This window comes from Globicephala melas, chromosome 15, assembly GCF_963455315.2.
Source record: "Globicephala melas chromosome 15, mGloMel1.2, whole genome shotgun sequence".
NCBI lineage: Eukaryota > Metazoa > Chordata > Mammalia > Artiodactyla > Delphinidae > Globicephala > Globicephala melas.
In genome coordinates, this window is record NC_083328.1 from 8,924,562 (window position 1) to 8,940,825 (window position 16,264).

The 16,264-nt window shown below is 46.2% G+C and overlaps 1 protein-coding gene across 2 annotated transcripts in view; it reads left to right on the forward strand.

Annotated features, from left to right (window-relative positions):
* Positions 1–16,264, forward strand: part of HIP1 (huntingtin interacting protein 1) — a 153,743-nt gene that overhangs the window by 129,127 nt on the left and 8,352 nt on the right. For both annotated transcript variants that reach the window (XM_030872024.2, XM_030872025.2), the window contains exons 17-27: positions 361–462; positions 694–837; positions 1,288–1,423; positions 3,316–3,402; positions 3,608–3,715; positions 3,797–3,933; positions 5,724–5,834; positions 6,611–6,669; positions 7,071–7,164; positions 14,777–14,877; positions 15,562–15,667. In XM_030872024.2, coding sequence (XP_030727884.2) covers positions 361–462; positions 694–837; positions 1,288–1,423; positions 3,316–3,402; positions 3,608–3,715; positions 3,797–3,933; positions 5,724–5,834; positions 6,611–6,669; positions 7,071–7,164; positions 14,777–14,877; positions 15,562–15,667 — 1,185 coding nt within the window. The remainder of the gene's footprint in view (positions 1–360; positions 463–693; positions 838–1,287; positions 1,424–3,315; positions 3,403–3,607; positions 3,716–3,796; positions 3,934–5,723; positions 5,835–6,610; positions 6,670–7,070; positions 7,165–14,776; positions 14,878–15,561; positions 15,668–16,264) is intronic.

The window sequence follows — 16,264 nt, forward strand, 5'->3', positions numbered from 1 at the left end:
ACACCACTTAGAAATCAAAGAAGGGAAATTGTTTCAAGACGGTGAGATGGGGTGAGTCAGCATTATACCTACTGGGTGTTGGGATGCCTGAATTAAAGATCTCGTTCTGCTTTAATTAGTATTATGGGCTCAAGCATGACATTTGGGAAATGTCCCTAAAACTCCCCACCCCCGCCCTTGACATTTCCTGAAGCTGGAAAAAAAAATTTTGGTACATTCTGAGCTCTCACCTTCCCCCTGCTTTATGTCAGGGTATAAAAGTATACAAATCTCACAAGTATAGCCTGGGAATTTTTACACGTGTTTATCCCGTGAAACCACCACCCAGGTGGGAGCGCTCCTGCATTTCTTCTCTTTCAGACTCAAGAACAGACGGAAGTACTAGAGAGTTTGAAGCAAGAACTTGCCACCAGCAAACAGGAACTCCAGATTGTCCAAGGCAGCCTGGAAAGTTCTGCCCAGGTAAGCGTCACCTGTCTTTCCCTTCCTCATTCTTCTCCATCTCTGGCTTTGGTGTTGCTGGCACCCGGCATCCATCACCATGAGCACATGGCCCACCTTGGTCCCATCTGGGAGCAGTGTGTCCTTGGGAAGGGGCAGATTCCTTGTGGCCTGGTGGTGGGTGTGGACCTCTGGAAAGGGGACAGTTTAATTCTCCCAGCAACTCCCTCTTCCCACTCGGTTGCCCTGCAGTCAGAAGCGAAATGGACCGCCCAGATCGCCGAGCTGGAGAAGGAGCGGGGCGGCCTGGTGGAAGCCATGGCTTGTCGAGAGGAGGAACTGTCCGCTCTTCGGCAACAGTTGGAATACACCCAGATCAAACTGTCCAGCACAGAGGCAAGTAACGGACGCCCACTGGGGCTGACCAAGTCCAATTTCATAGTCATGGGCCTCGGCAGTGTATGCGTGGAGGCAGGGGGGCTGTGAAAGGGGTTTGGGGCCTTCGGCCGGATCGCGAAGGCGAATATTCTGCGGGCGTAGCTCCTAATGCCAGTGTGCCCTGTGCTGCACACAGAGCAGATGAGAAGGGATGCACCTGGCACTCTCACCCCAAGGGTGGAGGCCGGGCTGCCGTGGTCCATCCCCACAGCCTCCTGTGCTCGGGGGCACACACCTGTGGACAGAGTTAAAAAGGCTTTTTCTCTGTGTCAAGCTAACTGGCTTCGGCCTCATTAGCAGCAGCTCGAGCTAAGGTTCCAGGAGTCCTAGCTGTGTCACAGGTGGGTGCTGCATCGAGGCTCATTCGGGGGCCTATGGCCGACTCTCACTTCCCTGGACCATCCCTAGGAATCTGTAGGCTGGCTCGCGAAGGACCAGCGAAAAATGCTTCTGGCGGAGTCGAGGAGGGCTGCCGAGCAGGTGGTGCAGGAGGCCCTGAGGCGGTTTGAGGAGCCCGCTCTCTTCAGCTGTGCCGGATCTGCAGGTGCCCTTCCCCTTGCCCGGCTTGCAGGTGCCGGATCCTTACAGCCCAGTGCTCTTCGGCGTTGGCCTTGAATCCCGTGAGACCCTGATCTCAGGGGTTCCCAGCCCAGCTGCATGTCAGGATCACCTGGGGATGCCCAGGGCCCCCCCCCCCCCACCACGCCTAATTTCTATTCAGTCGGCAGCTCTGCAGCACAGGGCCTGCGCAGTAGTATCTTCTAAACCTCCCCACCCCCCCCAGCTCTCACCCCTCCCCCGCCCCGGGTGTGATAACTACTGCTTTGGTCGTGGATCACGCTGATGAAATGCATCCTGGGAGCCAAGGCCTGGTAACAATTCTGAATGCCGGGAGGAGGAGGAACAGACAGGCCTCTGTGTCTCTAAGGAGAACAGTGTGGTCTGAATCCAGAGGTGGCTGCCATGAGCTTCAAATCTAGACAGGGAGTCATCATCCTTAAGCGTGGAGAGGCAGAAACGATAAAATCCCTACAGGGTCACGGGCGTGAGCAAGGGCCCACTCTGCGTGCCCCAGAGTCCTCAGGGCATATGGTGAAGTCAGGAGCCCCGTGATGAGAGGAGGGCCCTGGTGCACAGTAGATGGGCGAGCATCCAGGCCCGGGGCATTTGTGAAGTCGTGGACGTAGCCGTGAACAGATCTCATTACAGCTCATTTTCGAGCAGAGGGGACTTGATGGTCTTGAGAGGTCCCATTCAGAACGAGGCAGACGGGAAGAAACAGCTGATGGGTGATTTTATTTATTTATTTTTTTTGCGGTACGCAGGCCTCTCACTGCTGTGGCCTCTCCCGTTGCGGAGCGCAGACTCAGCGGCCATGGCTCACAGGCCCAGCCACTCCGTGGCATGTGGGATCTTCCCGGACCGGGGCACGAACCCGTGTCCCCTGCATCGGCAGGCGGACTCTCAACCACTGCGCCACCAGGGCAGCCCTGATGGGTGATTTTTATTATCAGCTAGAAAGGTCTCGATTTGGTGAAGTGTTTCAAGAAGGACTGTGATATCTTGTTCAGTGGGGAACCCGTCTGTAGGGAAATCCAACAGTTGCAAATGAAGTAGCACACTGGGTACCTCATTTACTGCGAGAACACCAGGACATGGGGCAGCTGTGGGCAGATTCCACAAGAGATGGTATGAGCTGGGTTTTGGAGGAAGAGGAGAGACATAAAGCCATGGAGAGGAAGAAGAGTGGGGAATAATAATCATAAAAACGGCTGACATTTACCGAGTGCTTGCAATATGCCAGGCACGATTCTAAGCGCTTTATGTGCCTTGGCCCAGCAACCCTCACTGTGATGCCAGGAGGTGGTACTATTATTCCTCCTTTGTCAGATGAGGAAGCAGGCGCATGTGGCCTGAGAACACAGCCAGTAGTGATAGAGCCAGGAGCTACAACACGTATGCCACGAGACGCAAGAGCCCCTACTTTTAACTCCTGTGCGTGCGATTCAGTCTCCGTGGACCAGTGCACAGAGGCACAGCAGTGGGAATGACGGTGTTGTGGGCAGAACGGGGAGCCAGGGGTCTGAGCCCAAGAGTAATGGGAGTGCAAGGGCCTTGAAACACTTAACAGGAAGGCCTGGATTTGATTCAGTGGCAGTGATGGGAAATGAGGGGCAGAAGCTAGACCGTGATGCCATTGCCGTGGTTCTTGGCTAAAGGACCAGGTAGCCTCAGAAGTACAGCCTTTGAAGCTACAGTAAGAGAATCACGTACCAGCATAGCCATCGATCTCTCCTCCCTCCCCCTTCTTAGGGAAGCTCCTGCAGGGCTGGAGCCCCCCACTGGGAAGGTCGTCTGTCAGGCAGCTTAACTAACAAGGATGAAGTGAGCTGAGACAGCTCTGACTCTGACTTTGCCCTGTCTTCCCTCTCACAGATCACCTACTCTCCAAGGTCAGGTCCGTTTCCAGCTGCATCGAGCAACTGGAAAAATGCTGGAGCCAGTATCTGGCCTGCCCAGAAGGTAAGAGAGGTGAAGGAGAGGGTCTGTCACTAGTGACAGCTGGGCAGGGATCCGAGACGCTGGAACGTGGCAATGGTGACCATTTCCTAGGCACCCAGAAAGGAGTGTGTGTGTCTAACTTGCAAAGCGGGGAGGAAGGAGGTATGAAAGTGACCGCCCTCCCCCTCCAGCAGGACTGAGAAAGTTTCCTTTAAACTCCTGGCAGATATCAGTGGGCTTCTGCACTCAGTAACCCTCCTGGCCCACTTGACCAGTGACACCATTGTTCATGGCAGCACCACCTGCCTTAGAGCCCCGCCAGAGCCTGCCGACTGTAAGTACCAGGGTGAGGGGCCACCACCACAGCACGGGGAGCAGGGGGCCTTTAAAAGTCTCTGTCGCCTTGCCTCTGCAGCTCTGACCGAGGCCTGTAAGCAGTATGGCAGGGAGACCCTCACCTATCTGTCTTTCCTGGAGGAAGAAGGAATCGTCGAGAGTGCCGACAGCACAGCCATGAGGAGCTGCCTCACCAGGATCACAGCCATCGGCGAGGTATCATCAGTGATATCCCTGGGGAATGTCGTTTTTTGGTATGAGTGCTGGGGATTTCTTCAGGGATCAGTGATGTTCTAAGCCAGTTCTTTCTGTACTTTAAACTTGATTCGGGAAGGTAGAGTTAGAACTGTAAAACTTGACCTTCTGAATGACTTTCCAGTTGTATTTAATTCACTGGATATTAATTACAAATCTTCTGTGTGATCATCACTGTGCTAAGCAGTGTCAAAGAAGGATGAGCACAGTTTTCCTGTTTTCAAGGGTTTTTATCTGGCTGGGCAGGTAACACCTAAAATGAAAATAATATATTTATTCACTCAATAAAGATGTAGTGAGTATGACCTATGTACAGGGAATTGTGCCAGGTGTAGTTCTACAGGGACAAATAGGTCCCCTGGGGAAGGTATGGTCTCCCTGGGGAAGAAAAATAAAGAAATCAACCTTTTTAAATTTTTATTTTATTTTTGGCTGCGTTGCGTCTTAGTTGCAGGGTCTTAGTTGCGGGATCTACGTTGAGGCTTGCAGGATCTTTCATTGCGGCACATGGGCTCTTCGTTGCAGCACGCGGGCTTCTCTCTAGTTGTGGCACACAGGCTCCAGAGCATGTGGGCTCTGTAGTTTGTGGCACACTGGCTCTCTAGTTGTAGTGCGCAGGCTCAGTAGTTGTGGCACGTGGGCTTAGTTGCCCCGTGGTGTGTGGGATCTTAGTTCCCTGACCAGGGATTGAACCTGGGTCCCCTGCATTGAAAGGTGGATTCTTAACCACTGGACCATCGGGGAGTCCTGGAAATCAACCATTTCTATACAGTGTGATACAGATCTATTTAAGGAGTACACTGCAAGGCAGCTTTTAATTCCTAGAATAGTAGGAATATTACCACCTAAAATAGTGGGAATGATAAATTCAGAGAAGGAAGAGACCAGGGCCAGAGATCATATCCTCATCATCTCTCATTCAGACTCCGCCAAGTGGCTTGCAGGGTCTTAGTTCGCTGACCAGAGATCCAACCCATGGCAATGAAAGCACAGAGTCCTAACCACTGGACCGCCAGGGAATTCCCTCATCTGAATTTTTTTTTAATTTATTTATTTTATTTATTTTATTTTTGGCTGCATTGGGTCTTCGTTGCTGCACGCAGGCTTTCTCTAGTTGCGGCGAGCGGGGGGCTACTCTTCGTTGCAGTGCTCAGGCTTCTCATCGCGGTGGCTTCTCTTGTTGCGGAGCATGGGCTCTAGGTGCATGGGCTTCAGTAGTTGTAGCACGTGGGCTCAGTAGTTTTGGCTCGCGGGCTCTAGAGTGCAGGCTCAGTAGTTGTGGTGCACGGGCTTAGTTGCTCCGCGGCACGTGGGATCTTCCCGGACCAGGGCTCGAACCCGTGTCCCCTGCATTGGCAGGTGGATTCTTAACCACTGCACCACCAGTGCAGGGCTTCAGGGAAGCCCTGAAGGTGTTTTTAAAGTACCTCCCAAGCAGCAAATACAGTCACTGCTGCACAATGGTGGGGTCAGGGTCTGAGCAGCTGCAACTGAATGGCCTTGTGTGGGGTTCAACAGGGATGGCCTTCTGGAAAGAGGTGGGTTCTGAGTGAGAATAGAGGTGGGAGGAGTGTGGAGTTGCAGAGCTCATGTGGTAGAGAGTTCCAGACAAGTCCCACCACAGCGTGCAGAAGTGTGTTACGTGGTGGGACCCTCCTACCTTCTGCCGTCATGTGGGGGTTACCTGTCCACCACGGGAGGGTAGAGAGGAGGTCAAAGGGTCATTTCCGCCTTCATGATGCTGTTCACAGGAGCTCCTGCCCAGAGGCCTGGACATCAAACAGGAGGAACTGGGGGACCTGGTGGACAAAGAGATGGCTGCCACTTCTGCTGCCATTGAAACCGCTACGGCCAGAATAGAGGTATGAAAGTCTCTGCAGGATCACCTAAGGTGATGCTGTGCAACTACCTTTTGGCAACATTGCCCGCTGGATATATCTTAGCGGTTCTCTGCAGAGCCCCCTATAAAACAAACCAAAACCCAAATCCCCTGGGATCTCTGAGTTACAGAAAATAGAAAGTTCTCCAAGGGAAGATGAGCAGTTTCCTCAAGGATCACATACTTTGGTGTCAGGCCATCCTACATTCAAGCTCCAGACTGACCGCTGAGTTACGTTAACCCCGCTAAGATTCGGATTCCTTTTCTATATGATGGTGATGATAACAGTACCTTCCTCACAGGGGTGTTGTAAAGAGCTCAGTGAGGTAATGCACATGGATCTCGGTGCCAGGCACTCAGTAAACCAACGGTAACTGTTGTCTCAGGGAAAAGCTGAGCGGGCACCATTGGAAAGGTCACATGTTACTCCTTTGATGGAAGACTCAGGCCATCTGCCTTGGTGTGCTGCCTGCCTCGAGGACCTGGTAGCAGCTGCCCCTGTTGGCATGGTGCCGTAGCTCTCAGAGTTCTGTGCACATCAGCCCAGGTGCCAAAATGTCAAGACACAGACTATAGCTCCAGCTGCCTCCCACTGAATAGACCGGAGGTCTGGGTTCTTTTCCTGACTCTCACGAGGACATGGGTGGGCACTTCTAGGTTTCTCAGCTACTGCAGGATGTTGGACCCCAGGTGTAGCAGGACACCAGTGGGTTCTCAGTACCTGTGATGTACTGAGAAACTCTGCTTCTTTTTTAATAGGAGATGCTCAGCAAATCCCGAGCTGGAGACACAGGAGTTAAATTGGAGGTGAATGAAAGGTCAGTCTGAGCGGCGTGGTGACACCTAGGTGATCAGGATCTGTCTTTCCTGTACTGGATCATACTGATTAGAATAGAACCTTAGCCACCACAGGGAAGGGCTGAGTCTATGGAATTGTCAATATCAGTATTAATGATGACCATGATATCAATATTGCATTATAGGGGAAAGAAACCCCAAGAGTCACTACTTACCTATTCCTTATGAAGAAGATCCACAATCAAGTCTCCTCTCTCACCCCCCTTTCCTTCAGAGCTTCACCTCCAGAATATTCCCTGCCTTTTTTCCCATCCCAAGTTTGCGTGTGTTCAGGAGAGAAAAAGAAAACAAGTCTTCCGCATTGTTTTTGGTCTCTGTTTTGTGTCCCTGACTTTTTTGTTGTTGTTTTTGCTTGTTGCAGGATCCTTGGCTCCTGTACCAGCCTAATGCAGGCTATTAAGGTCCTGATCGTGGCCTCAAAGGAGCTCCAGAGAGAGATAGTGGAGAGTGGCCGGGTAAGCATGGGTGAGGGCCCTAGACAGAGCAAACATCGGTTACTGATTCCCAGCTCAGTGAGAGGTGGAGTCTACTCGATACACATTCAGTGAGGTCTAGGTGTGCTGCCGTCCAGCCATATGTGTCCACCTGAGGGCACAGCTGCCACTCCCATGGACGTCAACAAATGCTATGGAAAGAAGCTGGGGCATGGCCAGGTCCCCGGAGGGCAGTCGGCCAGAGCCTCCAGCGGCAGGCTCATTCACCCCAGTGGATGTCACTGGAACCTGCCATGGAAGCCCAGTGTGCATTGCAAGTCTGGACTCTCGGAGGAGGGAGTGAGGACTTTTAAAACCAGGCAAATCAGAAATGCCAACCTGGTGCTGACTCTCCACTGTGGGCTCTGCCCATGTCTCTTTCTGTGCATGCGGGATCTTAGTTCCCCTACCAGGGATCAAACCCGCACCCCCTGCAGTGGAAGCGCAGGGTCTTAACCACCGGACTGCTGGGGAAGTCCCTGCCACGTCTCTTTCCAACAGCAGTTAACTCGCAGTGATTCAGACAGACTCTGCCTCCGTCCCTTGTTGACATCATCACTTCAGTTTTCTTGCTCCTTTGCTGGCGTCATCAGCCTCTTTTTTCCTTTCTCATGTGCCTGTGTGTGGCTGCAGCTCAGGAGACAAAGGTCCAGAGAGGGGGCTATGAGCCTAAAAACAATCCTATAAAGAACGAAGCTATACCGTTTACCACGTGATGTTACAGTGAAATGACTGCCAGCCTTCAAGGAAGCAGGGTCTCATCAAAAGTAAAATCTGCCGGCACCCGGAGATGAATTTCTCAGGTTCCAGAATTGTTTAATATTTTGATGAGTAAAATGTATCTGGCTCATCATAAATGTATGGTGGAGTAGAAGGACGTGCTCTCACTCCCTCTTGTGAGAACACCAGAATCACAACTAGCTGCTGGACAATCATTGACAGGAAGACACTGGAACTCACCAAAAAGATACCCCACATCCAAAGACAAAGGAGAAGCCACAGTGAGATGGTAGGAGGAGCGCAATCACAGTAAACTCAAATCCCATAACTGCTGGGTGCCTGACTCACAGACTGGAGAACACTTAAACTACAGAAGTCCACCCACTGGAGTGAAGGTTCTGAGCCCCACGTCAGGCTTCCCAACCTGAGGGTCTGGCAACGGGAGGAGGAATTCCTAGAGAATCAGACTTTGAAGCCTAGTGGGATTTGACTGCAGGACTTTGACAGGACTGGGCAAAACAGAGACTCCACTCTTGGAGGCCACACACAAAGTAGTGTGCACGTCAGGACCCAGGGGAAGGAGCAGTGACCCCAGGCGAGACGGAACCAGACCTACTTGGTAGTGTTGGAGGGTCTCCTGCAGAGGCGGGGGGTGGCTGTGGCTCACCATGGGGACAAGGACACTGGCAGCAGAAGTTCTGGGAAGTACTCCTTGGCGTGAGCCCTCCCAGACTCTGTCATTAGCCCCACCAAAGAGCCCAGGCAGGCACCAGTGTTGGGTCACCTCAGGCCAAACAACCAACAGGGAGGGAACCCAGCCTCACCTATCAGCAGTCAAGCAGATTAAAGTTCTACTGAGCTCTGCCCACCAGAGCAACACCCAGCTTTACCCACCACCAGTCCCTCCCATCAGGGAACCTGCACAAGCCTCTTAGATAGCCTCATCCACCAGAGGGCGGACAGCAGAAGCAAGAAGAACTACAATCCTGCAGCCTGTGGAACAAAAACCACATTCACAGAAACATAGACAAGATGAAAAGGCAGAAAAGGCAGAGGGCTATGTACCAGATGAAGGAACAGCTCTACAACAAATGCTAAAGGAACTTCTCTAAGTGGGAAACACAAGAGAAGAAAAGGACCTACAAACACAAACCCAAAACAATTAAGAAAATGGTCATAGGAACATACATATCAATAATTACCTTAAACGTGAATGGATTAAATGCTCCAACCAAAAGACACAGGCTTCATGAATGGATACAAAAACAAGACCCATATATATGCTCTGTACAAGAGACCCACTTCAGACCTAGGGACACATACAGACTGCAAGTGAGGGGAGGGAAAAAGATATTCCATGCAAATGGAAATCAAAAGAAAGCGGGAGTAGCTATACTCATATCAGATAAAATAGACTTTAAAATAAAGAATGTTACAAGAGACAAGGAAGGACATTACATAATGATCAAGGGATCAATCCAAGAAGAAGAGATAACAATTATAAATATATATGCACCCAACACAGGAGCACCTCAATACATAAGGCAACTGCTAACAGCTATAAAAAAGGAAATCGACAGTAACACAATAATAGTGGGGGACTTTAACACCTCACTTACACCAATGGACAGATCTTCCAAACAGAAAATAAATAAGGAAACAGAAGCTTTAAATGACACAATAGACCAGATAGATTTAATTGATATTTATAGGACATTCCATCCAAAAACAGCAGATTACAATTTCTTCTCAAGTGTGCACGGAACATTCTCCAGGATAGATCACATCTTGAGTCACAAATCAAGCCTCAGTAAATTTAAGAAAATTGAAATCATATCAAGCATCTTTTCTGACCATTATGCTATGAGATTAGAAATGAATTACAAGGAAAAAAAACGTAAAAAACACAAGCACATGGAAGCTAAACAATACATTACTACATAACCAAGAGATCACTGAAGAAATCAAAGAGGAAATCAAAAAATACCTAGAGACAAATGACAATGAAAACAGGATGATCCAAAACCTATGGGATGCAGCAAAACCAGTTCTAAGAGGGAAGTTTATAGCTATACAAGCCTATCTCAAGAAACAAGAAAAATCTCAAATAATCTAACCTTACACCTAAAGAAACTAGAGAAATAAGAACAAACAAAACCCAAAGTTAGCAGAAGGAAAGAAATCATAAAGATCACAGCAGGAATAAATGAAAGAGAAACAAAGAAAACAGTAGCAAAGATCAGTAAAACTAAAAGCTGGTTCTTTGAGAAGATAAACAAAATTGATAAACCATTAGCCAGACTCATCAAGAAAAAGGGAGAGGACTCAAATCAATAAAATTAGAAATGAAAATGGAGAAGTTACAACAGACACCGCAGAAATACAAAGCATCCTAAGAGACTACTACAAGCAACTCTATGCCAATAAAATGGACAACCTAGAAGAAATGGACAAATTCTTAGAAAGGTATAACCTTCCAAGAGTGAACCAGGAAGAAATAGAAAATATGAACAGACCAATCACAGGTAATGAAATTGAAACTGTGATTAAAAATCTTCCAACAAACAAAAGTCCAGGACCAGATGGCTTCACAGGTGAATTCTATCAAACATTTAGAGAAGAGCTAACACCCATCCTGCTCAAACTCTTCCAAAAAATTGCAGAGGAAGGAACACTCCCAAACTCATTCTGTGAGGCCACCATCACCCTGATACCAAAACCAAACAAAGATACTACAAAAAAAGAAAATTACAGACCAATAGCACTGATGAATATAGATGCAAATATCCTCAACAAAATACTAGCAAACAGAATCCAACAACACATTAAAAGGATCATACACCATGATCAAGTGGGATTTATCCCAGGGATGCAAGGATTCTTCAATATATGTAAATCAATCAATGTGATACACCATATTAACAAACTGAAGAATAAAAATCATATGATCATCTCAATAGATGCAGAAAAAGTTTTTGACAAAATTCAACACCCATTTATGATAAAAACTCTCCAGAAAGTGGGCATAGAGGGAACCTACCTCAACATAATAAAGGCCACATATGACAAACCCACAGCAAACATCATTCTCAATGGTGAAGAACTGAAAGCATTTCCTCTAAGATCAGGAACAAGACAAGGATGTCCACTCTCACCACTATTATTCAACATAGTTTTGGAAGTCCTAGCCACGGCAATCAGAGAAGAAAAAGAAATAAAAGTAATACAAATTGGAAAAGGAGAAGTAAAACTGTCACAGTTTGCAGATGACGTGATACTATACATAGAGAATCCTAAAGATGTCACCAGAAAACTACTAGAGCTAATCAATGAATTTGGGAAAGTTGCAGGATACAAAATTAATGCACAGAAAGCTCTTGCATTCCTATACACTAATGATGAAAAATCTGAAAGAGTAAATAAGGAAACACTCCCATTTACCATTGCAACAAAAAGGATAAAATACCTAGGAATAAACCTATCTAGGTTTATTTTGTATGAATAAACACAAAAGTCCTGTATGCAGAAAACTATAAGACACTGATGAAAGAAATTCAGGATGATACCAACAGATGGAGAGATATACCATGTTCTTGGATTGGAAGGATCAATATTGTGAAAATGACTATACTACCCAAAGCAATCTACAGATTCAATGCAATCCCTGTCAAATTATCAATGGCATTTTTTAGGGAACTAGAACAAAAAATCAAAATTTGTATGGAGACACAAAAGACCCTGAATAGCCAAAGCAGTCTTGAGGGAAAAAAACGGAGCTGGAGGAATCAGATTCCCCAACTTAAGACTATACTACAAAGCTACAGTAACCAAAACAATATGGTACTGGCACAAAAACAGAAACATAGATCAATGGAACAAGATAGAAAGCCCAGAGAGAAACCCACACACCTGTGGTCAATTAATCTATGACAAAGGAGGCAAAGATATACAATGGAGAAAAGACATTCTCTTCAATAAGTGTTGCTGGGAAAACTGGACAGCTACATGTAAAAGAATGAAATTAGAACACTCCCTAACACCATACACAAAAATAAACTCAAAATGGATTAGAGACCTAAATGTAAGACCAGACCCTATAAAACTCTTAGAGGAAAACATAGGAAGAACACTCTTTGACATAAATCACAGCAAGATCTTTTTTTGATCCACCTCCTAGAGTAATGGAAATAAAAGCAAAAATAAACAAATGGGACCTAATGAAACTTCAAAGCTTTCGCACAGCAAAGGAAACCATAAACAAGATGAAAAGACAACCCTCAGAATGGGAGAAAATATTTGCAAACGAATCAACGGACAAAGGATTAATCTCTAAAATATGTAAACAGCTCATGCAGCTCATTATTAAAGAAACAACCAAATCCAAAAATGGTCAGAAGACCTAAATAGACATTTCTCCAAAGAAGACATACAGGTGGCCAAGAAGCACATGAAAAACTGCTCAACATCACTAATTATGAGCGAAATGCAAATCAAAACTACAATGAGGTATCACCTCACACCAGTCAGAATGGGCATCATCAAAAAGTCTACAAACATCAAATGCTGGAGAGGGTATGGAGAAAAGGGAAACCTCTTGCACTGTTGGTGAGAATGTAAATTGATGCAGCCACTATGGAGAACAGTATGGACGTTCCTTAAAAAACTAAAAGTAGGGGCTTGCCTGGTGGTGCAGTGGTTGAGAGTCCGCCTGCCGATGCAGGGGACATGGGTTCGTGCCCCAGTCCGGGAAGATCCCACATGCCGCGGAGCGGCTGGGCCTGTGGGCCATGGCCGCTGAGCCTGCGCGTCCAGAGCTTGTGCTCCACAACGGGAGAGGCCACAACAGAGAGAGGCCCAAATACAGCAAAAAAAAAAAAAAAAAAAAAAAAACTAAAAGTAGAATTACCATATGATCCAGCGATCCCACTACTGGGCATATACCCAGAGAAAACCATCATTCAAAAACACACATGCACCCCAGTGTTCTTTGCAGCACTATTTACAATAGCCAAGTCATGGAAGCAACCTAAATGCCCATCGACAGATGAATGGATAAAGAAGTTGTGGTATATATATACAATGGAATATTACTCAGCCATAAAAAGGAACGAAATTGGGTCATTTGTTGAGACGTGGATGGATCTAGAGACTGTCATACAGGGTGAAGTAAGTCAGAAAGAGAAAAACAAATATCGTATATTAACGCAATATGTGGAACCTAGAAAAATGGTACAGATGAACCGGTTTGCAGGGCAGAAGTTGAGACACAGATGTAGAGAACAAACATATGGACACCAAGGCGGGAAAGCTGTGGGAGAGTGGGGATGGTGGTGTGATGAATTGAGCGATTGGGATCGACATGTATACACTGATGTTGATAAAACTGATGACTAATAACCTGCTGTATAAAAAAATAAGTAAAATTAAATTAAAAAAAAAAAGAACAGAGCTATATCTGCTTTGGTGGTGCTTTTTATCAGTCCGAGAGGTGATGTTTTCTGCCCCCAAAATAGAAGGAGGGACTGAGCAAGGAGTATCTGTAGATTCTCAGACTGTCAGGTACTTCCGAAGCATAAAAGCATTTTAAAATTCCAAGTAGGAATTATTATATTTTTCTTTCAGTTTTATTGAGATATAATTGACACACAGCGCTGTATCAGTTTAAGGTGTACAACGTAATGCTTTGACTTAACGCATATGAAGCGATTATCCCAGTAAGTTTAGTGAACAACCGTCATCTCTTATAGATACAAAATGAAAGAAAGAAAACAAGTTTTTTCCTTGTGATGAGAACTCTTAGGATTTAGTCTCAGTATCTTTCATGTATAACACACAGCAGTGTTCATTATATTTTTCATGTTGTACATTACAGCCCTAGTACTTACTTATGTTATAACTGGAAGTTACACCTTTTGTCTCCCTTCCTCCAATTCCCTCCCCCACCCCTCAGCAATTATTTTTTTAATCACTCACTGTGTACTCACTGTCCTCTTTTGGCAAATCACAGAGAGCGGCTAGACTCCCCTCAGTTCACAAGTTATTTGTATATACATATAAATAATATATATATTCTTATATATACAATATAGAGATATTGGGATGTGATAGAAATGCTATAGGCTTTGGAGTCAGAAAAGCCTAGGATTTATTTCCATTTATTTCCTGCATATCCTTAGGGAAAGTATTTTTGCCTCTCTGAATCTTAGTTTTCTCATCTTTAAAAATGGGAATGATAATTACTCAGCCATAAAAAGAAACGAAATTGAGCTATTTGTAATGAGGTGGATAGACCTAGAATCTGTCATACAGAGTGAAGTAAGTCAGAAAGAAAAAGACAAATACCGTATGCTAACACATATATATGGAATTTAAGAAAAAAAAATGTCATGAAGAACCTAGGGGTAAGGCAGGAATAAAGACGCAGACCTCCTATAGAACGGACTTGAGGTTATGGGGAGGGGGAAGGGTGAGCTGTGACAGGGCGAGAGAGAGTCATGGACATATACACACTAACAAACGTAGTAAGGTAGATAGCTAGTGGGAAGCAGCCGCATGGCACAGGGATATTGGCTTGGTGCTTTGTGACAGCCTGGAGGGGTGGGATAGGGAGGGTGGGAGGGAGGGAGATGCAAGAGGGAAGACATATGGGAACATATGTTTATGTATGACTAATTCACTTTGTTATAAAGCAGAAACTAACACACCATTGTAAAGCAATTATACCCCAATAAAGATGTTAAAAAAAAAAATGGGAATGATAATGCTCACCCCTCGGGGTTACTGTGAAGACTGCATGGGATAATATATATAAAAGCACCTGGCACACAGTAGGCACACGATAAAAGATAGCTAATAGTATTTTTCACTTCCCTAGGGTACGGCATCCCCTAAAGAGTTTTATGCCAAGAATTCTCGATGGACGGAAGGACTTATCTCGGCCTCTAAAGCTGTGGGCTGGGGAGCCACTGTCATGGTGTAAGTATCCATCCATCCCAAGGCTCCTCACTTCACCCTGCTTTCCAATGATCCACCCCAGAGAACAACTAAGGGGAAGAATCTGCCCCCTAGAAATGAACTGTTGATAGGGAAGTTAATAGGACTGAAAGTTTCAAAGGGAGTCTGGGTCTGAATATAAAGAAGATGTGGTACATATATACAATGGAATATTACTCAGCCATAAAAAGGAATGAAACTGGGTCATTTGTAGAGACATGGATGGTCCTAGAGACTGTCATACAGAGTGAAGTAAGTCAGAAAGAGAAAAACAAATATTGTATATTAACGCATATATGTGGAATCTAGAAAAATGGTACAGATGAACCAGTTTGCAAGGCAGAAATAGAGACACAGATGTAGAGAACAAATGTATGGACACCGAGGGGGGAAAGCGGGGGGTGGTGGTGGTGGGATGAATTGGGTGATTGGGATTGACATGTATACACTAATATGTATAAAATAGATAACTAATAAGAACCTGCTGTATAAAAAAAATCAATTTCAAAAAAAAAAGGAGTCTGGGTCTCCTGGAGCAACACGGTGGGTGGGGCAGGCTGGCTGAGCTCCCTGTCTGCCAGGGTGATGGGCGTGGTCTAAAGGTGAGGTCATTAGAGGTTGCAGCTGTCAGTTTCATAACCCATCTGGTTCTCACCTGACTATCAGGGATGCAGCTGATCTAGTGGTACAAGGCCGAGGGAAATTTGAGGAGCTGATGGTCTGCTCGCATGAAATTGCTGCTAGCACCGCCCAGCTTGTGGCCGCATCCAAGGTAGGACCTGTGTTGGGCTCCCCAGGACACTGTAAGTTCTGACTGGGTTAGAAAATATACCTGGACCATGGCACTGGCCCCAAGAACTGATTATTTATCCAGTATCCAGGTAGGTTGAGTCCCAGATAAAAATTCTGTCTCCAAGGGTCCCCTAAAAGCCTTTCGGCAGGGAGCCCCTCTAACCCACCTCTCCACGTGCATGCCTTTTGTCTTCATCATTTTTATTGCAAGTGGCCTTTACGTGTCCAGCCATGCCAACCTCTGATGAGCAATCGTACGTTCAAGGAGCGCTCAAATAAGGAAAATGCCGGCCCAGTAAGCTGGTTACCTGGCTTGGCTCTGAAGTTCCACAATTAATGTCTGCCTCTCTTCAAAAGGGTCCAGATTTGAACCATTGCCCCAGCTAATCCTAATGCAAAGCTCGTCACCAAAATCCTTCCATGAGTTGTAGAGTTCCCCAGGGAGTGTTCTTTTACTGTCCTTATTTATTGTTGTCCCAAAATAGTGATAAAGCTAGAGTTCGAGGCCACCAAGTAAATAAGCCAGGAATGATTTTGTTTTTAATTTATTTGTTTAATTTATTTATTATTTTTGGCT